The 25,128-nt window shown below is 57.9% G+C and overlaps 2 protein-coding genes across 8 annotated transcripts in view; one reads left to right on the plus strand and one right to left on the minus strand.

Moving 5' to 3' along the window:
- The window catches only part of LOC116954414 (uncharacterized), a 37,047-nt gene extending 19,486 nt beyond the window's left edge, over positions 1 to 17,561 (plus strand). For 2 of the 4 annotated variants that reach the window (XM_032974904.2, XM_076052258.1), the window contains exons 7-12: positions 230 to 4,298; positions 4,725 to 4,907; positions 5,999 to 6,088; positions 9,215 to 9,267; positions 11,220 to 11,374; positions 17,274 to 17,561. In XM_032974904.2, the coding sequence (XP_032830795.2) occupies positions 230 to 4,298; positions 4,725 to 4,907; positions 5,999 to 6,088; positions 9,215 to 9,267; positions 11,220 to 11,374; positions 17,274 to 17,459 (4,736 nt within the window). In that variant the 3' untranslated portion in view covers positions 17,460 to 17,561. The remainder of the gene's footprint in view (positions 1 to 229; positions 4,299 to 4,724; positions 4,908 to 5,998; positions 6,089 to 9,214; positions 9,268 to 11,219; positions 11,375 to 17,273) is intronic. The other 2 variants (XM_076052256.1, XM_076052257.1) reach the window with 2 other exon arrangements.
- Positions 17,562 to 20,345: 2,784 nt separating this feature from the next.
- Positions 20,346 to 25,128, minus strand: part of ANKMY1 (ankyrin repeat and MYND domain containing 1) — a 39,458-nt gene continuing 34,675 nt past the window's right edge. For all 4 annotated transcript variants that reach the window (XM_076052260.1, XM_076052261.1, XM_076052259.1 and 1 more), the window contains exons 21-22: positions 22,754 to 22,908; positions 20,346 to 22,069 (exon numbers count right to left, since the gene is read on the minus strand). In XM_076052260.1, coding sequence (XP_075908375.1) covers positions 21,963 to 22,069; positions 22,754 to 22,908 — 262 coding nt within the window. In that variant the 3' untranslated portion in view covers positions 20,346 to 21,962. The remainder of the gene's footprint in view (positions 22,070 to 22,753; positions 22,909 to 25,128) is intronic.

Here is a 25,128-nt window from a genome sequence, read left to right on the forward strand (position 1 = left end):
TGTAGCAGATGTCAGGATCCGCAGTTGTTTCGATGTTGAAAACGATGTTCGTGCATTGTCGTCTGCGACGCTGGTTTGAGGGTTGGCAGGGCAGTGATCCGCTAGTTTTGAATGGATGGGAACCACTGCTCTAATCCACGTGGTTCCTCTTTCTGTCTCTCCGACATCATTCCAAGCACGTGTCTCTCCCCACACCCCCTAAAAACCCTTCTCTGATGTTCGCCTTCAGGTGGGAGCGGCGTGGAGAGTGACCCCAGGCATGGCTGCGGTCACTGGCAGCAGGGCGGCGTGGAGGCCCCCGGACCCCCGGCCCGCGTCCCGGACGTCCGGCCGCGTGGCGGTCCCCCGGGGGGCCCCGGCGACGGCTCGCAGTTGGCGGTGGAGCCGCGCTCCTCCCCCGAGCGCGGCACGGCGCCGCCAACGCTCCTGCTGCTGCCCCCGACCCCCGTGGCCTCGCGCCGCCGCCACCTGCTCAGCCGGGCGCCACCGCCGGCCCAACGGCTGCGCTTCTCTGCGGCGTCCCCTCTCCCGGGTCGATGTTCCAGCGGTGCCGGCGGCGACGTCGGCGGCGACGGCCACTCGGACCAAAGCATCCGGGGTGGAGGCGCCGCCGCGGCGTTTCCGTCGCCCGCCAAGGAGCTCGGCGACTCGTCGTGTTCCGACTCGGAAGTCGAGACGCAGAGGCCGTCGTTCCTCAAGGACGCCGCCGCCGCCGCGCGGGAGGAGGAGGAGGAGGAGGAGGCGGCGTCCGAGACGGAGGAGTCGAACGGCTCGAGCCCCAGCCCCGTCATCTTCCTGGACGAGGAGGGCTACGAGCGCAGCATGCGCGCCGAGATCCACGTGCCCAGCATCCCCGCGCTGCTCGGCCACGACATCGAAGACTCCGACTCGGAGCTCGGGGAATTCTTCGACAGCCGCGAGCGCTTCGAGACGCCGGACGGCACGGGCGGCGAAGGCGGCGCGGGGGCGAGGGGCCGGCGCCTGCCGGCTCCGGGGCGTGGCGCCCCCAACCCGCGACGTTTCGATCGCTCCTTCCCGCCGGCCGGGCTGCGGAAGCCGCTGCCCCGGAAGCCGACCGACGCTCCGGGTTCGCCCGTCGTGGGCCTCGTCGGGGGCTCGCCCACGCCGCCCCCCGCGGGCTTCGCCGACGGCCGCGACCCGTCGCCCCGGCCGGCGCTGCCGTCGCAGCAGCAGCAGCAGCAGCAGCAGCAGCAGCCGGAGTGGAAGCGCGCGTCGGCGTTCACGCCTCCCAACGTACGGGCCGCCGGCCCCGGCGGCGTCTCCACCGTGGCCGACTTGGCCACGCAGATCTCGAGCAGAATCTTCCAGTCGCTGGCGCTGGCGGCGCCGAGCGCCGGGCCCGGCGAGGGGGCAGAGGGCGGCCGGGCGGCCGAGCCGGCGCCTCCGGCCACGGCGGAGGAGAGCGAACCGAACTCCGTGTCGGAGCTCGCAAGCCGCATATCCGGCAGTATCATGAGGTCGCTGTCGTGCGCTCGCGGGGAGAAACGCGGCGGCGGCGGCGCCGCCCCCGTCCAGCGGAGAGGGAGCGATGCCGGCGGTTCTCCGCACGGTGGCGGGGCTCGGAACGCCACGACGGGCCCCTATCGGCGCACCCGGCGAGAGTTGGCGACGCTGGGCGAGTTCGCCGGGAATCTGTCGTCCGCCGTGCTGGGCTCCGCCCTGTCCGGCCTCGCTCGCAAGCAGCGGGAGGGCGGTGGCCGGCGGGGGCCGCGCAGCCGGCGGGTTCGCTCGCGCGTCAAGGCTCCCGCCTCCTCCCCGGGGCGGTGCTGCTGGACGGCGCCCGGAGACCTGGCGCGCGTGAGCGCCATGGCCGACGGCCTGGTCGGGGCCTGCTTTTACGACGCCATCCGGGAGGTGGCGTACGGGAGGAGGCGGGGCACGGCGCCCGCCCCGCGCCGGGCCGCCGGTCTCGCCGCTGGGGACGAGAGGCTGGCGTCGCTGGTGGACGGCGTGGTGAGGGGCGCCGTGCTGAGCGCTATGCAGGCCCTGCCGGACGCCTGGCACGGCCTCTACCTGGGCGCCGTGGTGCAGTTCTCGGGGGAGATGGCCGAGCAGGCCGTGTTCGAGGCCACCATGGAGGCGAGCCACCTGCCGCGCGAGGGCCGCGCGTGGAACGCCGGCGGCGCCGTCGTGGACGTGTACTCGTCCGACCTGGCCGAGTCCGTGCTGCAGGAGGCCTTCATCGGCCTCTCCTGCTCCGCGAGCACCTTCCCCTCTCAGGCGGCCATCAGCATTTCCCGCATCGGCCAAGTGCCGGGCGCCAGTGGCCTTCCGCCGCCTCCGGCGGACGTCGCCGGGCCGTGCCTCGTGGAGGCCGTCGGCAGGGAGGTGAGGCGCGGCGACTTCGCGGCGGCACCGGCTCCGGTCTCGGAGAAGGAGTCCGGCTCGGAGTCCGGCGACGGCACCAGCTTCTTGTCGTCGCCGCTGCCGTCCGTGGCGGGCCCCGGCCCCGAGCCGGTCCTGGGCCGGTACGCGGGCTCCGTCTCGTCGGCGCTGTTGCGGGAAGCTCTGAGCGCCGCGTCCGTGGAGGAGTTGGCACGGAGGCCGAGCGGCGCCGGCGGAGAGGCCGAGCCGGCCGAGCCGGCCGAGCCGGCCGAGCTGGCCGAGCGTCTCTCCCTCTCCATGCCGCGCTTCCCTGCGGAGGAGGCCAAGGGGCGGCACGAGGGCTCTGAGACGCCGTCCGCCCTGCCGCCGGCGCCGGCGGGGGAGGGCGGCGACGGCGGCGCCGCGGGGACGCGGTCGCCCGCCACTCCGCCCCCGAGCCCCGTGCAGACTCCGGAGCCGTCGGTCGATCGCGGTGGCCTGCGCCACCCGGGGCTCTGCCCTCCGCCGCGTCCGTCCGGCCCGGCGGGGGAAACGACGGGCGGCGGCGGCGACAGGAAGGTGATGCGGAGGCTGAGCAAGGATCTGAAGCGGGAGCTGTCCAAGTGCTTCCAGCCCACGGTGCCGCCCTCCACGCCACGCGCCATGACGGCCGCCGAGCTGTCGGGCGTGGGCCGCGACGCCGAGGAGAAGGCCGAGTTCGTGCTGCGCGTCGCGCGCTCCCTGTCGGAGGCCGGGGCCAGCAGCGAGGACGAGGCCGAGGGGGGCGGCGCGCCCGCTCACCGCGACGTGCAGGCGTACTCGAGCCGGCTCGCCGGGGACATCGTCTCGCTGGCGACGGAGCTCGCGTCCATCTACATCGACGACACGAAGCCCAGGGACGTGTATTTCCGCAGGGAGCGGCAGCGGAAGAAGAAAGCGGCGCCGGGCGGCGCGGACGTCCTGTCCCTGGTGAAGGCCCGACTGGAGAGGTCCGCCGAGGTCATGACGCGCAACATCCTGCGGTCGTCGCTGGCGGCCGCCAACCGCGGGAGCGCGTGGGCGGCCGCGCCGCCGCCGCCGCCGCCGATCGCCGAGCGCCCGGACAGGCTGGAAGACGCGACGGAGTCCCGGCTCCACGACTGGGCCCTCCGCCTCGCCCTGCCCGGAGGCCGCGCCGCCTGCGGCCTCGCCAGCTGGCCCCACTGCCGCTACCGCGAGAAAGCCGGCAGGGTCGAGAGCCTCAAGGTTCACCTCCGGGCCTTCGCCGACGTCTGCGCCGAGGACGTCGTCGCTTCGTCGGTGGCGGCCGCCGCCGAGGGCCGGCGCCGCGGCGGCGGCCTCTGCGGCTGCCGCCGCGCCGCTTGCTGCTCCCGCTGCTGCGGCGCGGGGAAGCGGTCGAGGAGCGACAGCGTCACGGAGGAATTCTACCTCTTCGTGACGCGAGGGGCGGAGGGCGCCCCGAGGAGGGCCGGGGGAGGCGGCTGCCCCCCGCACCGCCCGTGCGCCGGCGGGGCCGGCGGGGCCGCGCCGGCGCTGGGCCGCTTCGCCGAGCGCGTGGCGAGCGACGTGCTGGCGTCGCTGCGCGCCACGGGGCTTGCCGGGAGGCCGGCCGCGTCGTCCCGCGTGCCGGCGCCGTCCCCCCGCGTGGAGCTGTACGCCGCGAGGCTCGTCAACGTGGCGCTGTGGCAGGGCAAGTGGGAGGTGATCCGCCGGCGCGGCCCGCCGCCGCTGCCTTCGCCTCAGATGAGGTCCACGCCCCGGGCGGGCGCGCGGCCGAGCGCGACGGCCGCGCGCGGCTGGGGACCGCCGCTCATCCGCGTGGAGGCCGAGGCCGGGTCGGCGGGGGGGCCGGAGGCGACGGGGAGGGGCGAGGGGGAGGACGGGGGAAAGACGGCGGCGGGGTCGGGGGCCGCCGCGGGCGACCTGGGCGAGACGTCGGACAGCGGCATCGTCGGAAGCTTCGCGGGCAGCAGGTGACGGCGACGCGCCCCATCGTGCCGTTGTTTCGTGCATGTGCGCGCGTGCGCGCGTTCAACTTCTTTCGCGCCACCGTACGTAGGCCAACGGTGCTAATTGGAGGTGCGGGGGGGGGAAGGATAAGAAACTAAAACGCAAAAAGCAGTTGTAAAGGAATCAATTTGTCCAGCGGCTTCCTAATATGGGAAGGAAGAGCCTTCCCGACGGGTGCAGACGCGCACATCAGAAAGCACGCGATGCGGGTGACCGTCTCCATTCGGTGGCTGGCCAAAATAAAATAAAAAACTGGCGATACAAAGCAAGCGCCTTCACGTCCGGGGATAGCGCCGGGGACATTGCGGGGTTGTTGGTTTGTCACGGCGGTGGTGGCTGTGGCGTGTTTGGTGTCGGCGGCGGTAGCGGCCACGTTGTACCGTTTTCAGTGCGCCGCAGCTGGCCCGCAACGCACGCTCCGGAGAGAGGATCTCCACGGACGCGCCGGGCGCGGGAGGAGGAGGAGGAGGGGGCAGCAGCGAGGGCAGCTCGGGCAGCTTGGGCAGCTGGGCCCAGCTGAGCAGCGAGGGGGTGGGCGACGAAAGCAGCAGTTTCCTGCAGCTCAGCGACAGGTGCTCGCAAAACTCCCACGCGGACACGTCATCTCACCGTCGTCGTCGTCGTCATCCGCTGTGATTTTCTCGACGAAAGTGGTGTCACACGTGCTCTCCAGTGAAGGCAAAAAAAAATAATCTCTTAGGACTGTACATAGCGGTGAGTGGCACGATCCCAACTGCGAGGGAAAGTAAAGTGGGGCTTGGGCAGGATGAGTCATGGCTAAGGAGGGTGTGGTGGGGCGGGCGATGGGACGGTGGTCAAGAATAATGACGGAGCGACAGCCAGGGCATAGAATGCGTCCTGAGAGAAGACGTCCAAGGGGGAGACGGAGAGCGATGAGATCGGTGAATGTGCAGGCGCTGGATGGATTGTTGAATCGCCGGGTCATGTGAGATCAGAATCGGGATCTTTATTCATCCTGGAGAAATCCGATGAGCTGTGAAGCTCTTATTCATAGATGTCCGGATGGCGGTGCCTTGGGGAGGCCTCCATCCAGCAGTGGATTGAGCAAGGTTGATGATGACGACGACGATGACGATGATGATGTATATTATCCGAAAATCTGATATTGACCTTAAAAATAGAAAATGTAATCCGGAACACACCCCCAGTAGAAACGTCGGCGTGTGTATAACAATCACGTGTGTATAACAGTCACGTGTGTATAACAATCACGTGTGTATAACAATCACGTGTGTATAACAATCACGTGTGTATAACATTCACGTGTGTATAACAATCACGTGTATAACAGTCACGTGTGTATAACAGACACGTGTGTATAACAGTCACGTGTGTATAACAATCACGTGTGTATAACAGTCACGTGTGTATAACAGTCACGAAGGCTGGGATGACCTTTGTCTCCTGCAACACGCATCCTTAACCCACTCGAGCCTCGTGCCATTCATCACTCACTGGCCCACCATGCCTCCAATTCCCACGCTCCCCACCCCTCCATTTCTCCTCTACATTCCTTCGTTCCCACTCCCCTCCTTCATTCCAACTCCCTCCCTCCTTCATTCCCAATCCACCCCCCTCCTTTGTTCCGCCTCCTCCGCTGCCCCGCCCTCCTCACCGCGTCACTTTGCTGCCGGCCCCGCAGCAACGGGGCTGGCAGCAGCTGGAGCAGCCTGGCCACGGTGGACGTCGAGGGCTCCGATGAGAGCTTTTCCTTCCCCACCCTCTCCACCAGGTGCCCGCGCGCACTCCCACACGGGTACCTACGCGCGTGCCTGTGCGCGGGTACGTGCGCGTAGCCGCACGCGTACCCGCGCGCTTGCCCGCACGCGCACCCACGCGCGCGTCACCGCGTGGGTGCTGTAGGCTCTCCCCCTGCGTGGCTTCCCCTGCAGCATTCGTCGTCAAAGTCATGGCATGACAGTGTCGGCAGCAGCGGCGGGGAGCGGCTGTGGCGCAGGGGTGTCCAAAGTTTTTTTCTAGTGAGGGCCAAATACAGAAAAATTAACAAAAGGCCGGGCCACACACTGGAGGTGACATTGACACGTGATGAATACTGCGTGTATTTCTAACTCGCCTATAATGTGAAGAACATTGCACTCAGCGGGAGCAGTGATGCTGTCCTTTGGATCGAAGGATGGCTGACATGTCAGGAGAAAGTTTGGTGGTTGAGACACGAAGGACTTCACAGAGATGGCCATCAGTCATTCTGGTTCTCAGTCTGCTTTTGTTCTGATTTAACAGAGAAAATGTTTGTTCACATTTGTATGTTGAGCCGAACAGGCTCATCATTCTTTTTGCGTGGCGTCTCATCAGAGGAAACTTGGCATTATCCAAACTCTGATAGAAGTCAGGGAGGGAGAGAAGCTGATGTTGACTCTTCAGAGAATCATCACATTGCATATCAATCAGTTCTAACTGCAGACTCTCTTCCACTTCTTCTGCATCCACCAGGAAGGGGGTCGAGAACAGCTTGATTTGTTTTTCAATGACAGAAAAATCTTGGAAACGCCGGTTGAATTCTGTCACGAGAGATACAATCACAGACACATATTTCTCCTTTTTAGCAGAAAGGTCGGCCTTTGGAAAAGCAGACTTGATTTCAGACAGCGCAGGGAAGTGTGCAGCATTAAAGCTTCGTAGTTGTGTCTCAAACAGGCGGAGCTTTACACAGAAGGCTTTCATGTGCGCATACAGGTGTGGCACCAGCTGTTCTTTGCCTTGTAGGTTCTTGTTCAGTGTATTCAGATGGTGAGTAAGATCAACTAAAAATGCCAGGTCTGCCAGCCACAGAGGGTCACTCAGTTCATGAAGAGGTCGGCCCTTCTCTTTCAAAAACTGGTCGATTTCTGATCTCAGCGAATAAAACCGCTGCAGCGCAGAGCCGCGGCTGAGCCGGCGCACATCAGAGTGGTAGAGCACATCCCCGTATTCAGCATCCACATCAGATAGGAAAGCTTGAAATTCTCTGTGGTACAGTCCTCTAGCTCGAATTGTTGACAGTTTTTGCAACGGTGCTCATCACATCGCCCAGTTGGACAGTCTTGGCACACAGTGCTTCTTGGTGGATTACACAGCGCATCCTAACAGCCTCACCTCCGCTCTCTTTTACCTTGGCGCACACCCCCGATGCCATTCCTTTGCGCTCGCCCGTCACGGACGGAGCTCCATCCGTTGTTACTCCGCAGAGCTTGTCCCGTTTAAGCCCCATCTTTTCAGCTGCCTCTGACATAGCTTCAAAAATATCTCTACCCGTCGTTGTGCCTTTTAGGCTCATCATATCAAGCAGTTCCTCCGTACAGCAAAAATTATCAACTACTCCCCGCAAAAAAATCAACAGCTGCGCGGTGTCTGTGGCATCTGTGCTCTCGTCGCATGCTATCGAGTAAAAATCAAAAGCACAAGCTTCGTCTCTCAGCTGAAGCTTCAAGTTAGCCGACAAGTCCTCGATTCTCCGCGCCACTGTATTTCTGGATAAGCTCACGCTGTTGAAATCCTGCACTTTTTCTGGGCACATTATTTCTGTGACTTTGATGAGGCACTGCTTTATGAAATCACCGTCCGAGAACGGTTTGCCGTGCTGGGCAATAAGTTTAGTGACTTCATAGCTTGCTGTTGTGGCGTTTTCCTGTATTTTCTTAGCACGAAAAAAAATTGTTGTTGAGCTTGCAGGCTAGCCGCCATTTGCTTGACTTTCTGTGTTCGTTCGGCTCCGGTGTCCGAGGTGTAGCTCTGATGTTTGGTCTCATAGTGCCGACGGACATTATACTCTTTCATCACAGCAACATCTTCATTGCAAATCAAACAGACACACTTTCCGTTGATTTCTTTGAAAAAATATTCATTTTCCCACCGCGTTTGAAATCTTCCACACTCACTCGCTATTTTGCGTTTCTTCGGTGCTGCCATTTCTGGTGACTCGCGGTAAAAGTTTTTCTTTGCTTAATTTTGTTTAGTGGAGAAGCACGGTTTTCCGTGGCTGGCTCCATCTAGTGTTGAAACTGAGAAGTGCAACAGAGTTGAGCTCAAGCTTCTTGTGCGGGGCCATATTCAATAATATTTTCAGAATTTGCTGCGGGCCAATAAAAACTGGCCCGCGGCCCGTAGTTTGGACACCCCTGCTGTGGTGCATGTTGATCCTGTGTGGGCGTGCACGCGTGTGGGGTGGGGAGCGGTGGTGTCGCGGTTAGCGCGCTGCGCTACCAACCTGGCGACCCGAGTTCGTACAACGCAAGCGATTATCTGAACCGGTCCCGGGCCCCCCCGTGGTCGACTCAGCCTCAAATGGGTACCCGGTGCGATGTGTAAACATCGCCACTAGGGAGACAAAGGCGGCCGGGCGTGGTGTTGGCCACCCACCCCTTGGCGTGCCGTGTGCCATCCTTGGTAAGTGCTCGCTAACAGCACCTGCCCCAACGATCTGTGAAGGTGACACGGGGGGCGGGGTCTTGGTGCGTCTGGTTACCCAGCTGAGCGTCGCGTAGCGCTCAGCGTGCACACTGCACCGCGTGCCGCTCTCCCGTGCCGTGCCACACGGCACGGGAGAGCGGCGTGCCACACGGCGCGCGCTGCGCTGGGCTGGGCGGCGGGGCAGGCCCCCAGAGCCTCCTCGCTGCCCCTGCCTCCTCGTGTCGCGAGCGCGGCCGGAGCTCCCGGGGCCGCGTGCTCTCCCGCCGCCGGCTTCCGACGTGGCCGACGCCGCCTCGGCACGGCGGCACCTCCCCCCCCCCGGCCCCGTTCTCCTGCCCCCCCCCCCCCCAATGACGGAGTTCCCGGCGCGCGGAGTGGAACGTCACTGTCCCCTGCCGACGGTGACCAACGATGGACTCCGGCGTTTTCCCCCTTGCGTGCGCGCGTGCAGCGACCCGCAGGGGGCCGCGGAGAACAGTCGGCCCACGGGAGCCTCCGGGACAGGTAAGTGCGGGACAACTCACGGGTTCGCGTGTGCGGGCAGGGCGGCAGGCAGGGCGGCAGGCAGGCAGGCAGGCAGGCAGGCAGGCAGGCAGGCAGGCAGGCAGGCAGGCAGGCAGGCAGGCAGGCAGGCAGGCAGGCAGGCAGGCAGGCAGGCAGGCAGGCAGGCAGGCAGGCAGGGCGGCAGGGCGGCAGGGCGGCAACACTCACGGCAAGGGGAACCCGGGTTCGCTTCCTGACTCTGGCTCCTCTCGTCGTGGAGTTTTGTGTCTTCCCCCCTTGCTACGGACGGGTTTCCTCCCGCAGCTAAACACGCGCAGTGCCATTGGTGTTGGCCAAACATCGCAGTGTAGCAGGGCCCTCCTGAAAATAAGCCTTTGGACTTGTGTGGCAATCTAGACTTGAAGTTTTCGTGATTGCAGGGATCCATATGGACTTGTGTGGCTTTCATGGGAAAATAATCGATGATTATTATTATTATTATTCCATTACGATTGTTGGTAAGAGTGGGAAGAGCCTTTTCCTCACATTCAGAATCGGAATCAGAATGTTTATGCTGGAGGAATCCGATGAGCTGTAAAGCTCTTTTTCACAGATGTCCAGTGGGAGTCGGGTCAGAACGTGACAGCAACAAACAATACAGAAACACGACGATAGGAGTACAAAGTATAGGAAATGTAAGCAAATCACTAACAATAATACGAATAAAACTAAACAATTTTTATTTATTTTACAGATTAAGGGCCACTGAGCTATTTTCTTGAAGCGGCCTGGTCACAAATGACAGCTCAGTGACTTAACACGCGGATACTTAGAGTAGCCACATGCTCACCTCGGCGTTATCCAGTAATACCACAAAACATTAGTGCCTGAATGTGCTAATCTTAGAAACCCGGTGATGCCAGGTTGAAAGTTATTTCCCTCCAGTGCCAGATTGGTACGGCTCGGACGCTTGCAGTGACGGATACGCATCACACGTAGGCTGTTTCGATGTGGTAGGCCTCGTGCATCTGCGGCCCACGCGAAGTGAATTAAATGTTAGTGTGGGGACATGCTGATGTTGCTGCTAATGAATGTGATCATTTCTGCCACTGGTGATGGCCAGCGCATGCCGACGTCATGGCCGGCGCTGCCGATGCCGCATCTGAACGTCCCCTTCCTCCGTGTGCAGTGGCTAGCGTGCTGCGCTGTAACATTGTGTCAACTGCCGCGCCGGGAGAGTGGCTCGAATTGGCCACCTCTAGATTGCAATCCCGGCGCGCTCACTGCGATAATATATGCATTGTCCTTGAAGGCTCAAAAGAAAGCTGTCCCTTGGTGTGGACCAATCAGTTTCAAGGACAATGCATTATATATTGTCATAGTATGTTTTTTGTTTGCATTTTGACTGCAGGTATTGTGGTTAATGCAGACATGAATCCTTGTAAAAAGGTTTCAGTTGTGTTGCCAGAAAAAAGGGGAAAAACCCTATTATTACATTTTGATACTGGCAAAGGAGGTCTAATGATGTAGGAACACGTGTGTTGCTCGACATGCGTACACGTGTGTTGCTCGACATGCGTACACGCGTGTTGCTCGACATGCGTACACGCGTGTTGTTCGACATGCGTACACGCGTGTCCAGGGTATGCGGAGCGGTTAGTGTAGCCGGTGAGCTTCGCTGCTGCCCTTCGAACCCGGCTACGACCCGGGTTCGATTCCCGCTCACGGCCAACACCGGCGACGACTGTCCGAACCGGTCCTGGGCCTCCCCTAGGTCGGCTCGGCCTCAAACGAGTACCTGGTGCGGCGTAAAAACTTCGGGCGGCCGGGCGTGGCGCCGGCCACCCACCCCCCCGCGCACCTTGCCGCCCTTCAACGGCGCTGCTGCGCTAACAGCACCAAACGGTCTGTTCGGACTCCACGGTGGATCTCTTGCCTTGGGTTTTGTGCGTTCGTGCCGTGTTTGCGCCCAGCCGTGTGGAAGCAGGATCTGCTGGTGCACACCGTGTGGCCACGCTGCTCGGGCCTCCGGGCCGAGGAGGCCGTGCTGGTGCTCTGGGCCGTCGCGTCGGCCCGCGGCGTCGCCCGCTTGCGCGTCACCGAGTCCCAGCTGCCAGACCCGCAGCAGGTAGGGTGGGGGAGGGGGGTCCCGGGGAGGTGAGGGCCGTGGGGGAGGTGGGGATAGGAGGAGGAGGAGGAGGCATTGTGTTTGGAGAGGTTTTCAAGTTTATTTTACGTGATGGGAACTCAGGAGGCCAGGATAGAGGAGGCTCATTCACAGAGGTGATCTGGGCCGCCAACATGACAAAAGCGTAAGAACGAACTGCAGCAATTAAGCGAGTAGAAATGGTTCTGTATGGCTGTGAGTGGTTCTGTATGGCTGTGAGTGGTTCTGTATGGTTGTGAGTGGTTCTGTATAGTTGTGAGTGGTTCTGTATGGTTGTGAGTGGTTCTGTGTATCTGTGAGTGGTGCTGTATGGTGGTGAGTGGATCTGTATGGTTGTGAGTGGTTCTGTATGGTTGTGAGTGGTTCTGTATGGTGGTGAGTGGTTCTGTATGGTTGTGAGTGGTTCTGTATGGTAGTGAGTGGTTCTGTATGGTAGTGAGTGGTTCTGTATGGTTGTGAGTGGTTCTGTATAGTTGTGAGTGGTTCTGTATGGTTGTGAGTGGTACTGTATGGTTGTGAGTGGTTCTGTATGGTAGTGAGTGGTTCTGTATAGTTGTGAGTGGTTCTGTATGGTTGTGAGTGGTTCTGTATGGTTGTGAGTGGTTCTGCATGGTTGTGAGTGGTTCTGTATGGTTGTGAGTGGTTCTGTATGGTTGTGAGTGGTTCTGTATGGTTGTGAATGGTTCTGTATGGTTGTGAGTGGTTCTGTATGGTTGTGAGTGGTTCTGTATGGTTGTGAGTGGTTCTGTATGGTGGTGAGTGGTTCTCTATGGTTGTGAGTGGTTCTGTGTGGTTGTGAGTGGTTCTGTATGGTTGTGAGTAGTTCTGTATGGTTGTGACTGGGTCTGTATGGTTGTGTGTGGTTCTGTGTGGTTGTGAGTGGTTCTATATGGTTGTGAGTGGTTCTGTATGGCTGTGAGTAGTTCTGTATGGTTGTGTCTGGTTCTGTATGGTTGTGAGTGGTTCTGTATGGCTGTGAGTGGTTCTGTATGGTTGTGAGTGGTTCTGTATGGTTGTGAGTGGTTCTGTATGGTTGTGAGTGGTTCTGTATGGTGGTGAGTGGTTCTGTATGGTGGTGAGTGGTTCTCTATGGTTGTGAGTGGTTCTGTATGGTTGTGAGTGGTTCTGTATGGTTGTGAGTGGTTCTGTATGGTTGTGAATGGTTCTGTATGGTGGTGAGTGGTTCTGTATGGTGGTGAGTGGTTCTGTATGGTGGTGAGTGGTTCTGTATGGTGGTGAGTGGTTCTGTATGGTTGTGAGTGGTTCTGTTTGGTTGTGAGTGGTTCTCTATGGTTGTGAATGGTTCTGCATGGTTGTGAGTGGTTCTGTATGGTTGTGAGTGGTTCTGTATGGTTGTGATTGGTTCTGTATGGTTGTGAGTGGTTCTGTATGGTGGTGAGTGGTTCTGTATGGTGGTGAGTGGTTCTGTATGGTGGTGAGTGGTTCTGTGTATCTGTGAGTGGTTCTGTATGGTGGTGAGTGGTTCTGTATGGTGGTGAGTGGTTCTGTATGGTGGTGAGTGGTTCTGTGTATCTGTGAGTGGTTCTGTATGGCTGTGAGTGGTTCTGTATGGTTCTGAGTGGTTCTGTATGGTTGTGAGTGGTTCTGTATGGTGGTGAGTGGTTCTGTATGGTTGTGAGTGGTTCTGTATGGTGGTGAGTGGTCCTGCATGGTGGTGAGTGGTCCTGTATGGTTGTGAGTGGTTCTGTATGGTTGTTAGTGGTTCTGTATGGTTGTGAGTGGTTCTGCATGGTGGTGAGTGGTTCTGTATGGTTGTGACTGGTTCTGTATGGTTGTGACTGGGTCTGTATGATTGTGTGTGGTTCTGTATGGTTGTGAGTGGTTCTGTATGGTTGTGAGTGGTTCTGTATGGCTGTGAGTAGTTCTGTATGGTTGTGTGTGGTTCTGTATGGTTGTGAGTGGTTCTGTATGGTGGTGAGTGGTTCTGTATGGTGGTGTGTGGTTCTGTATGGTTGTGAGTGGTTCTGTATGGTTGTGAATGGTTCTGCATGGTTGTGAGTGGTTCTGTATGGTGGTGTGTGGTTCTGTATGGTTGTGAATGGTTCTGTATGGTTGTGAGTGGTTCTGTATGGTTGTGAGTGGTTCTGTATGGTTGTGAGTGGTTCTGTATGGTTGTGAGTGGTTCTGTATGGTTGTGAGTGGTTCTGTATGGTTGTGATTGGTTCTGTATGGTAGTGAGTGGTTCTGTATGGTTGTGAGTGGTTCTGTATGGTTGTGAGTGGTTCTGTATGGTTGTGAGTGGTTCTGTATGGTTGTGATTGGTTCTGTATGGTAGTGAGTGGTTCTGCATGGTTGTGAGTGGTTCTGTATGGTGGTGAGTGGTTCTGCATGGTGGTGAGTGGTTCTGTATGGTGGTGAGTGGTTCTGTATGGTTGTGAGTGGTTCTGTATGGTGGTGAGTGGTTCTGTATGGTTGTGAGTGGTTCTGTATGGTTGTGAGTGGTTCTGTGTATCTGTGAGTGGTTCTGCATGGTTGTGAGTGGTTCTGTATGGTGGTGAGTGGTCCTGTATGGTGGTGAGTGGTTCTGTATGGTTGTGAGTGGTTCTGTATGGTTGTGAGTGGTTCTGTATAGTTGTGAGTGGTTCTGCATGGTTGTGAGTGGTTCTGTCTGGTTGTGAGTGGTTCTGTTTGGTTGTGAGTGGTTCTGTTTGGTTGTGAGTGGTTCTGTTTGGTTGTGATTGGTTCTGTTTGGTTGTGATTGGTTCTGTATAGTTGTGAGTGGTTCTGTATGGTTGTGAGTGGTTCTGTATGGTTGTGAGTGGTTCTGCATGGTTGTGAGTGGTTCTGTATGGTTGTGAGTGGTTCTGTATGGTTGTGAGTGGTTCTGTATGGTTGTGAATGGTTCTGTATGGTTGTGAGTGGTTCTGTATGGTTGTGAGTGGTTCTGTATGGTTGTGAGTGGTTCTGTATGGTGGTGAGTGGTTCTCTATGGTTGTGAGTGGTTCTGTGTGGTTGTGAGTGGTTCTGTATGGTTGTGAGTAGTTCTGTATGGTTGTGACTGGGTCTGTATGGTTGTGTGTGGTTCTGTGTGGTTGTGAGTGGTTCTATATGGTTGTGAGTGGTTCTGTATGGCTGTGAGTAGTTCTGTATGGTTGTGTGTGGTTCTGTATGGTTGTGAGTGGTTCTGTATGGCTGTGAGTGGTTCTGTATGGTTGTGAGTGGTTCTGTATGGTTGTGAGTGGTTCTGTATGGTTGTGAGTGGTTCTGTATGGTGGTGAGTGGTTCTGTATGGTGGTGAGTGGTTCTGTATGGTTGTGAGTGGTTCTGTATGGTTGTGAGTGGTTCTGTATGGTTGTGAGTGGTTCTGTATGGTGGTGAGTGGTTCTGTATGGTTGTGAGTGGTTCTGTATGGTTGTGAGTGGTTCTGTATGGTTGTGAGTGGTTCTGTATGGTTGTGAATGGTTCTGTATGGTGGTGAGTGGTTCTGTATGGTGGTGAGTGGTTCTGTATGGTGGTGAGTGGTTCTGTATGGTGGTGAGTGGTTCTGTATGGTTGTGAGTGGTTCTGTTTGGTTGTGAGTGGTTCTCTATGGTTGTGAATGGTTCTGCATGGTTGTGAGTGGTTCTGTATGGTTGTGAGTGGTTCTGTATGGTTGTGATTGGTTCTGTATGGTTGTGAGTGGTTCTGTATGGTGGTGAGTGGTTCTGTATGGTGGTGAGTGGTTCTGTATGGTGGTGAGTGGTTCTGTGTATCTGTGAGTGGTTCTGTATGGTGGTGAGTGGTTCTGTGTATCTGTGAGTGGTTCTGTATGGCTGTGAGTGGTTCTGTATGGTTCTGAGTGGTTCTGTATGGTTGTGAGTGGTTCTGTATGGTGGTGAGTGGTTCTGTATGGTTGTGAGTGGTTCTGTATGGTGGTGAGTGGTCCTGCATGGTGGTGAGTGGTCCTGTATGGTTGTGAGTGGTTCTGTATGGTTGTTAGTGGTTCTGTATGGTTGTGAGTGGTTCTGCATGGTGGTGAGTGGTTCTGTATGGTTGTGACTGGTTCTGTATGGTTGTGACTGGGTCTGTATGATTGTGTGTGGTTCTGTATGGTTGTGAGTGGTTCTGTATGGTTGTGAGTGGTTCTGTATGGCTGTGAGTAGTTCTGTATGGTTGTGTGTGGTTCTGTATGGTTGTGAGTGGTTCTGTATGGTGGTGAGTGGTTCTGTATGGTGGTGTGTGGTTCTGTATGGTTGTGAGTGGTTCTGTATGGTTGTGAATGGTTCTGCATGGTTGTGAGTGGTTCTGTATGGTGGTGTGTGGTTCTGTATGGTTGTGAATGGTTATGTATGGTTGTGAGTGGTTCTGTATGGTTGTGAGTGGTTCTGTATGGTTGTGAGTGGTTCTGTATGGTTGTGAGTGGTTCTGTATGGTTGTGAGTGGTTCTGTATGGTTGTGAGTGGTTCTGTATGGTTGTGATTGGTTCTGTATGGTAGTGAGTGGTTCTGTATGGTTGTGAGTGGTTCTGTATGGTTGTGAGTGGTTCTGTATGGTTGAGTGGTTCTGTATGGTTGTGAGTGGTTCTGTATGGTTGTGATTGGTTCTGTATGGTAGTGAGTGGTTCTGCATGGTTGTGAGTGGTTCTGTATGGTGGTGAGTGGTTCTGCATGGTGGTGAGTGGTTCTGTATGGTGGTGAGTGGTTCTGTATGGTTGTGAGTGGTTCTGTATGGTGGTGAGTGGTTCTGTATGGTTGTGAGTGGTTCTGTATGGTTGTGAGTGGTTCTGTGTATCTGTGAGTGGTTCTGCATGGTTGTGAGTGGTTCTGTATGGTGGTGAGTGGTCCTGTATGGTGGTGAGTGGTTCTGTATGGTTGTGAGTGGTTCTGTATGGTTGTGAGTGGTTCTGTATAGTTGTGAGTGGTTCTGCATGGTTGTGAGTGGTTCTGTCTGGTTGTGAGTGGTTCTGTTTGGTTGTGAGTTGTTCTGTTTGGTTGTGAGTGGTTCTGTTTGGTTGTGATTGGTTCTGTTTGGTTGTGATTGGTTCTGTATGGTTGTGAGTGGTTCTGTTTGGTTGTGATTGGTTCTGTTTGGTTGTGATTGGTTCTGTATGGTTGTGAGTGGTTCTGTCTGGTTGTGAGTGGTTCTGTTTGGTTGTGAGTGGTTCTGTTTGGTTGTGAGTGGTTCTGTATGGTTGTGAGTGGTACTGTATGGTTGTGAGTGGTTCTGTATGGTGGTGAGTGGTTCTGTATGGTTGTGAATGGTTCTGCATGGTTGTGAGTGGTTCTGTATGGTTGTAAGTGGTTCTGTTTGGTTGTGAGTGGTTCTGTATGGTTGTGATTGGTTCTGTATGGTTGTGATTGGTTCTGTATGGTTGTGAGTGGTTCTGTATGGTTGTGAGTGGTTCTGTATGGTTGTGATTGGTTCTGTATGGTTGTGAGTGGTTCTGCATGGTTGTGAGTGGTTCTGCATGGCTGTGAGTGGTTCTGTATGGTTGTGAGTGGTTCTGTATAGTTGTGAGTGGTTCTGTATGGTTGTGAGTGGTTCTGCATGGTTGTGAGTGGTTGTTTGGTTGTGAGTGGTTCTGTATGGTTGTGAGTGGTTCTGCATGGTGGTGAGTGGTTCTGTATGGTTGTGAGTGGTTCTGTATGGTTGTGAGTGGTTCTGTATGGTGGTGAGTGGTTCTGTATGGTTGTGAGTGGTTCTGTATGGTTGTGAGTGGTTCTGCATGGCTGTGAGTGGTTCTGTATGGTTGTGAGTGGTTCTGTATAGTTGTGATTGATTCTGTTTGGTTACGTGTTGTTCTATGTAGTTGAGTGTGGTTCTGTGTGGTTGTGTGTGCCTGTTTGGTTGCCTGTGGTTCTCTATGCTGTCGTGCGGTTTTATCTCCGTGTTGCTCCTCCTGCTGCTGCTGCTGTCCCAGCTGCAGGCCCTGGTGCGAGCCGCTCGGCGCCGCCTCTGGACCGTGGGGGACCTGGTCCGCTCCCTAAGCCGGCAGCGCGAGACGGCCGACGAGGAGGAGGAGGAGGAGGGGGTGGTGGTGGTGGAGCCCACCGGCGACCCGGAGCACCACGCCTCCCTCTTCCAGCGGGTGCTGGGCCTCACCTAGCGGCCGCAGGGGTTGGGCGGGGGGTCGTCGTCCGTCCCTCCCCCTCCCATGCCCCCCCCCCCTCATGCACCTTGCTCTGGCTGGGTCCCCACCGGGTCTGCCGCCGGGTAAGGGTGGCGCACGCGGTGGGGGAGTGGGGTGGTGGTGGCGGGCGATGACCCCCGGGTTCTTGTTCGGGCGTCAGGGCCGCTCGCTGGGTGACCGAGTATTACCACGGAAACCAGGCGTTTCCACGGATACCAAAGTGTGCCAAAGGATACCAGGGGCTGCCACGGATACCGGGTGTTTCCACGGATACCAAGTGTTACCATGGATAACCGGGTGTTCCAATGCACGCCGAGCGTTCCCAAGGGTTACCGGGTGTCGCAAAGGATAAAACGGGTGTTCGTTGGGATTCGACAACCCACACTCTCGGACCGATCGCGCGGCTTGAGACTCCCGCGCATACCCTCGCCTCGCCCCTAACTCCTCCCGAATGTAACACCAGGTCCGACCCGAACCCTGACCCTCGGTGGACCTAACCCGACCACAGTCCCTAATACTTGACCTCGACCCTAACCCCGAACTGGACCAGGTCCCCTAACCCCTCGTCCCAGCCCCCGCTTGTGTGCAATGCTTGGGGTGACTAGAGGCGTGGCTGCGTCAGCGTCTCCTCCATCTCGCGGCTTCGCCATGTCACACTTTGCTGTCGTGTTTCACGCGCGCAGGTGGTTTAATAAGCTCTCGTACTTGGGGCGTGGGCGTTGTTGTTGCGTTGTTGTTGCGTTGTTGTTGCGCGTGCGTGCTGTGCGCTTTTGGAACTCCCTCTGTGCCCCCTCCGCTCTCGTCGGTTCTGGGCCAAGTGCCCAGTGCTCACCGCTGTTGTGGGTGCCCGGGGCAGGGCGCACATTGTCAACAAACAAACAAACAGGTTCAAGGAAGGCGCAGCCCTGCAAAGTAGTCGCTCACGCCACTGCTGGCAGAAGCGGAGATCGAGGACAGAGCTCCCTCCAGGGAATATTTTTTGGCTTACACCCCCACACTGGACCAGACATCTTGGAAGAGGCAGGGGTACCCAGATTTTACCCCACCGTTTGCGCCCTTACCGATAGACTGTGGTTGTGAGCCCATTCGCACTGTTGGATGCACGGAGGCGACGGGGGGGGGGGGGGGGGGGTGAGGGAGATTTAAGAATATTTGGTTGTGAAGGAAAAGCGGCCGCGGAAGCCACGACCACTTTTTACGGCTTCCGAGTTTTTCCCGGGACCCTCCAGTTTCGCGATGGGAGCGGCGGTCGTGCGGCGGTCGTGCGGCGTCTCCCCGCAGAGCGGCGCCCCGCGCGGGCGCCGCTCGCTCGCCCCCTTCACGTGGCGGGCGGCGGCGGTGGCCACGTCCTCTCGCCCGCGATTGTACCGGAGGGCGCGCGCGCGAGGTAGCCCCGGCCGCTCGCCATTTGTCTTGGTGTGTAGGGGGCATCGTCCCCCGCCCCCCCCCCCCCCGGCTCCTCCGATTTTAAGCGGCGTAAGGGGGGGAACGCTGCACGTTCCGCGGGCCCTCCGGACCTCCGCTCGGCGCCCGGTGCAGCTGCTCGCGACTCCGTCGGCTCTCATCGGCAGACCTTGCAGGCGGACGATGCCCCAAATGAGCCGTCGCGTCTCGAGAGATTTCCCACCCCCCCCCCCCCCCCCCCCCAAGTTAAGTGGAGTGAAAGTGGTGATGGGACTTGCACAACGGCAGCACAGCGGGAGAGTTCCCCCCCCCCTCCCCCCCCCCGTGCCGCTCTCGTGCAGTGTGGATTTTGTTGCTTTTTGGGCACGAAAAAAATTTGGGGTTGAACGATGGCCGCGTTTCGGAGTCAATTACCGGAACCGGTGACGTCGGTGACGAACGCGCCGATTGGCACGGGGCGGACTCGCGAACCGCACCGCGGCCTAAGTTGAACTCCCCCTCGTTTCTCCGTTAAAAGGTGAAGGCCGCGGCCCTGCAATTGGTTGCTCACGCCACTGCCGGGCAGACGGGTCATCGCGAGGAGGGAGCCCTCGGGGGTGTTTGGCCTACTCTTCCGCGCTGGCCACACGTCTTGGAAGAGGTCGTCGGGCGTTTAAAAAGTTAAAACGCCTTGTGTTTATTCTTCTAGACATTTCTCTTGTGCGCGGCAAAAACCGGTACTAACCGGTTTTCTCCCGCGGCTTGAATTTCATTCGTTTACCGGTTGACGGAAAGGGAAACAAAACTTGGAACGATCAGCGCGAGAAATTCCAAACTCCCCGAGGAAGCGGCTTCGCCTGCGTCGCCCCGTAGCCAACGTGGAGCCCACGACCCCCCCGATCCTCAGCTTTCCGTGGGACCTTGGCGGTATTACGAAAAACAAAGATCCCGGTGACTTGGTGACTTGTGAGTGTTTCCATGAGCATTTGCTATAGCTGTGAAGGAAAGTGTTTTGAACTTCAGGATTGTGCAATTCCACGACCGACTGTAGCTGTGTTTGCACTTCTCTTTGCGCATCGTTACGCCTCGTGACTCGGTAGCGAAAATAAAAATAAAGGACGCACTTCTGTTGCATGACCCCGGCGGCGCCGCGTCCTTGACGGCGGCGTTCCACGCGGCGGCGGCGGCGGCCGACGTCGAGCGAAACTTCGCGCCGCTCGCACGCCACCCGGGTTCGACTCCGGGCCCGGGCTCAAAGCGAGCCGTGGCTCCACGCGACGGTCAACTGGAGCCGGCTCTGAGCGTGGGTGGGGGGGGCGGAGGTGGGGGGGAGGGGGGTTCCCGGCCACGCGCAGGATTCCCGCTTCTCGCTCCCGCGTCGTCTGTGGGAGCAGTTGAGCGGCTCCGGCCCGAGCCGCCGAGCCGTGCGGTGCCCCCACCCTCCCCCCCAAGTGCAGCCGTGGAAGACGAAGACCGGCAGACGGAGATGGCGTCTTTATTCGCGGTTTCCCATCGCGGTCGCCAAACAACGCTCGCGTGGGGCGACGAGGGGCGACGAGAGGCGACGACTAAAACGCCGATTCAACAGCGACATTGCGAACGCCCTTTAGTGGAGGCGACCCCGGCTGCAGCGATTGAACCCAGTGTCTCGACGTGGTTCGCAGCTCCTTGTACGTGGCAAAGCCAGCGTGGATCCCGTCACCCAGCCGACCGCTTCCGTACGAGACCACGCGTTTTTGATGCCCCCCCCCCCTCCACCCACCGCGCCTCCGATGAGAACGGTTGGCGGCTGCGTACGGTGCAAAGTAAGTTGAACATGCACGTGGTGGGTAGCCGGGGCTGGAGGGGATTGGCCTCCTGGAACCTCTCCGGCGTGCACACGGCCGACCCAGCAGCACCTCTGCAAGGCGGTCACGGCGTGTGGGGTCACCCCGCACGTAGAGCAGGGGTCCCGCACGCGGTCAGGTGACCGGTGCCCTTGGACGCCCGTCCACCGCGTGCTCTGTGAGTGGCGAACTTCCGCTCTAGTTTTTGGACATTCGTATATGTAAAATATATGTATATCGGTGGCGAGATGTTAACTACTTCGCCTGGTATACAGGAGGTTGTGGGTTTGATCCCGACCCCGATTCATATATATTTGGAGGTTGCATGTTCTCTCTCCCCGTGGTCGTGTGGGGTTTTTCTTTGGGTTTATAATAAACATCACCACGCGTTCAGAGTATTTGGCCGCTGATATACATTTCCACTTGATGAGCCACTTTGTTGAGCTATCGGTTGTGGTCGGGTCGCTTCTGAAGAATAGCTATATAGTTCAGTGGGCCTTACCTGGTAAAATAAAAAAAAAGTTTACAAAAAATAGACATTTAATTCGCTATACGTGATTTCATTTATCACAACGATGTCAGCTCTCTCCCCCCCACCAAAGGATATTTTCCACCCACGGTCTCTGACCACACACGGATTGCATGAAAAGCGTTACCCTGTGAGCTTTTGCCGGAGCCGCCGCGTGCGACGTGCCCGCGGATAGATTTGTCCATCGCTGTCGCTAAATCGGACGTCCGTACGGCAAAGCCTCCGCCGCCACGGCACAGACGGCCAGAGAAGGGGAGGGGCGGGAGACTGACGAGCTCTGAGCATCAAGGCGGCGTTTACAAGCTTAGAAAGAGAAGCGGATTTTCAAAGCTGAGCAGTGCAAGGACAGAAAGGGGGGGGGGGTAAAGGGACTGAGGAGGGAGGAGGAGGGAGGGTGGGGGGAGGGAGTGAGGAGGAGGGAGGGTGGGGGGGGGAACAATTTTGCCTGCAGCTTGGGCAGGAGATGGCAACAATGAGGGAAGAGAGCGGCTGTAGCAACGGCCACGGTCGTAGCATTCGCGGAGAGACGAGCGGGTGACGGGTCGACGAGAGCGGCCGTTGTCAAACTGCGAATGAAGGTGGCCGATAGTCGTGGCCGCGGCGTTGGCCGCGATCGTCTTGGCCGCGATCGTCTTGGCCGCGGGAGAGACGAGGAGGAGACGGGGGCACACGGCCGGGGGACCGTGGAAGCATCCGCCGGGCGGAGGCAGCTCCCTTCCGGACCGTTGGCTGCTCCTCGTGTTAGTTGAAGCTGTAGTTTTCCGAGCATGAAGGCACGGCGGGCTGCTTCGCGGTCTTTCCGTCGAGCGCCGCGTCGGGTTTGCCCTTGCGCTGCTGGCTGCGTTGACCTGCCACAGAGACGCGCGGACCGGCAAGTGAACGGAAGGCGCCAGGGCTAGGCGCAGCGTGAGATCGCGCGGAGCGGCGACGGGCCCCGCCGGCAGGCTGCTGTGTTCATGGGACGCAATCGCGTGTTGTTATTAGAAATGATTGGCTGCGATGATGTGAGAGCAATAGGAACCACAATGTGATTTGCGTTGTCGAGGAGAGAGGGCCCTGTGAGCGGACGAGTGAATAGTGGGGGAAATTAGCGAGCGAGTGAGCGATGGAAATGAGTGGGAGAGCGAATGGGTAAGGAAATGAGCGAGTTAACAACGAGGAAGGACGCAGAGGTGCGACGAGCAACAACAGCAACGAGCAGGAAGGCGCCACAGTGGGGAGCCGAGATGGTGCATCTGTCAACCCCGAACGCCTGGGTCTGTCCCGTGACCTGTCGGTGAGCCTTCCGCAATGCACCTGACCTCAAGGTGCACCTAGCCTGCCACAAGTGCTGTGGTGTTAGCGGTGGCGAAAGGCGGCCGTTGTTGATTGAATGAATGAATGGGTGAGCGAATGAGGAGCGGGCTCGATTAGCGCCGGGCGGCGGCGTGCGGTGCGAAAGAAGTTCAAAGATTACACACGTGCCACCGACGGAGTGAACGGGCGAGCGAATGAGTGGGTGAGCGAGCGAGCGGCCTGAGGGGGCACCGCACCTGGCACGCGGACGCACTCGTCGCGGTGCCAGCCGGCCCAGGCGGCGACGGTGCACGCGCGGCTGCAGTAGAGGACCTCGCGGCACCGCGAGCACGGGGACAGCCGCACGCCCACGGCGCGGCCGCAGCCGTAGCAGAACCGCAGCAGGAAGCGCCTGGCCAGGGAGACGTTCGCTCACTCATTTACTCGCTCGTTTCGATCGTTCATTGGCTCGTTGATGCAGCAGAACCGCACCGTGAAGCGCCTAGGGCGGGAGACGTTCTTTCACTTGATAAAAAAAAAACAAGAATAGGTTTTACCCCTTTCTGGCAATAAAGCAGGAGGTGTTAAGATGTTCAAACACCAAAATAGAAACCCGTTTTCAAGACATCAAGTCTGCATTAACCACTTGTGGCAAAAACATGTAAGTACGTGTGGTTCATGCGGATTTATACTGGGGAAAAAGGTCCCGTACATATTCCTTTACTTATTCATGCACTCGCTGACTCATCACAGAACTGCAGTTGGAAGCGCCAAGGCAGGGAGACATTCACTCACTTTGACATTCACTCATTGATATTTTGCTTTCACTCACTCAGTCATCCACTCACGAATCCAAAAATCTGGAACAGTCCCGACAGTGGAAGTGTGTATTGTGGGAGTGTGTGTTGTGGGAGTGTGTGTGTGTATCGTGGAAGTGTGTGCGTGTGTATCGTGGGAGTGTGTGTATTGTGGGAGTGTGTGTATCGTGGGAGTGTGTGTATCGTGGGCGTGTGTATCGTGGGAGTGTGTGTGTATTGTGGGAGTGTGTGTATCGTGGGAATGTGTGTGTATCGTTGGAGTGCGTGTGTGTGTGTATCGTGGGAGTGTGCCTATCGTGGGCGTGTGTGTATCGTGGGAGTGTGTGCGTGTGTGCGTGTATCGTGGGACCCCCTACCTCCTCGCGGTGCCGGACGGGCAACTCTGTCGTGGACAGTGCTGTGGGGGGAGGGCCAATTCCGATTGGCCTCTCCCCTCATGGCGTCTGCGACCACCACAGTGGCTAAACGGGGGCTCTGGACGGGTGCGAGAGGCTGGTAACCTCTCCACCTTAAAAAAATTACCACGAAACCACGACTAAAATATCTAACTAATAAGCTTGTGCCGGAGGCCCCGGGGGGACAGGCGTCTATGACGTCTCCTGGCCAAACCCCAATTGGCGGAGCCAGGAGATTGAATATCTCCCCTCGGGGCTGCTCCAGAAACAACGAAAAGCCACTTCGTGTGGCCACGTGGAATGTTCGAACGCTCACTGCGGAGGAGAGGCTGCCACTCCTGTCAGGAGCTGGACCGGTACCGCCTGCATCTCTGTGGCATTCAGGAGGTCCGGTGGACCGGTTCTGGCTCCTGATACCATGAGGGGTGGACAGTCCTCTACTCAGGGCAGCAGACTGCCAAACAACAGGGTGTGGCTCTTCTTTTGAACAAAAGAATGAAGGGGGCGTGGGAGCGTGGCAGTGAGGTGTGGAAAGCTGTAAGCCCCAGGCTACTTTGGGCTCGCCTTCCCATCAACCGGAGGCGAGGAGTGGTGTTCGTGGTTACTTATGCCCCCACCGAAGATGAACATCCGTGGAGGGATGCAGGCAAAGCCGATGAGTCAGATGTCTTCTATGACCTCCTGTCACAGGTGCTGGCTAAAGTGGCCCCTCGGGATAGAGTCATCTTGTTGGGTGACTTCAATGCCTGAGATGGTCATGATGCTGGCACCTGGTCTGGAGTGATTGGAGGGCATGGGCCAGATCAGCTCAATAACAACGATAGGAGGCTGCTAGATTTTTGTGCAGCCCATGGGCTTGTAATTACCAACACGCTGTTCCGGCATCGGCGCATCCACACAACATCATGGATGCATGCCGGGTCCAAGCAAGAACATCTGCTGGACTACATAGTGACGGACCAGCGGATGCGAGCCCATGTCCTTGACACCAGGACCTACCGTAAAGTGGCCTGGTCTCAGTTAGCTGATGAAAGTTGCAAGCGAGAATTTAATCGCTTGCGACTGGGGTTGGCATCGTCCCCCACTCCTCCTGATGTCGAGGGTAAATGGGCGAGGTTTAGGACTGTGACTCATGCAGCTGCAATGGCTGCTTTGGGTATGCGGTCCAGACCTCCCCAGAGACCCTGGTTGACAGAGGAGGTGTTCAGGATACTTGAGAAAAAGCGACATGCCCACTGTCATCGGCTACAGAATCCCACGTCAGAGAATGAGGCTTACCACAGCTTTCGCTCGGAGAGCCGTGAGGCGCTGCAAGAATGGGTGGTGGTCGCGGGTTGCTGAGGAGATGGAGTCTACCTCACTGGCCCGCGATCACAAATCTCTAACGCCATCAAAAAAGTAACCTGCAGCGCCACACCT

Source organism: Petromyzon marinus, chromosome 55 (genome assembly GCF_048934315.1).
Source record: "Petromyzon marinus isolate PM22_M1 ecotype Great Lakes invasive population chromosome 55, UKy_Petmar_22M1.pri1.0, whole genome shotgun sequence".
In the NCBI taxonomy this organism is placed as follows: Eukaryota; Metazoa; Chordata; class Hyperoartia; order Petromyzontiformes; family Petromyzontidae; genus Petromyzon; species Petromyzon marinus.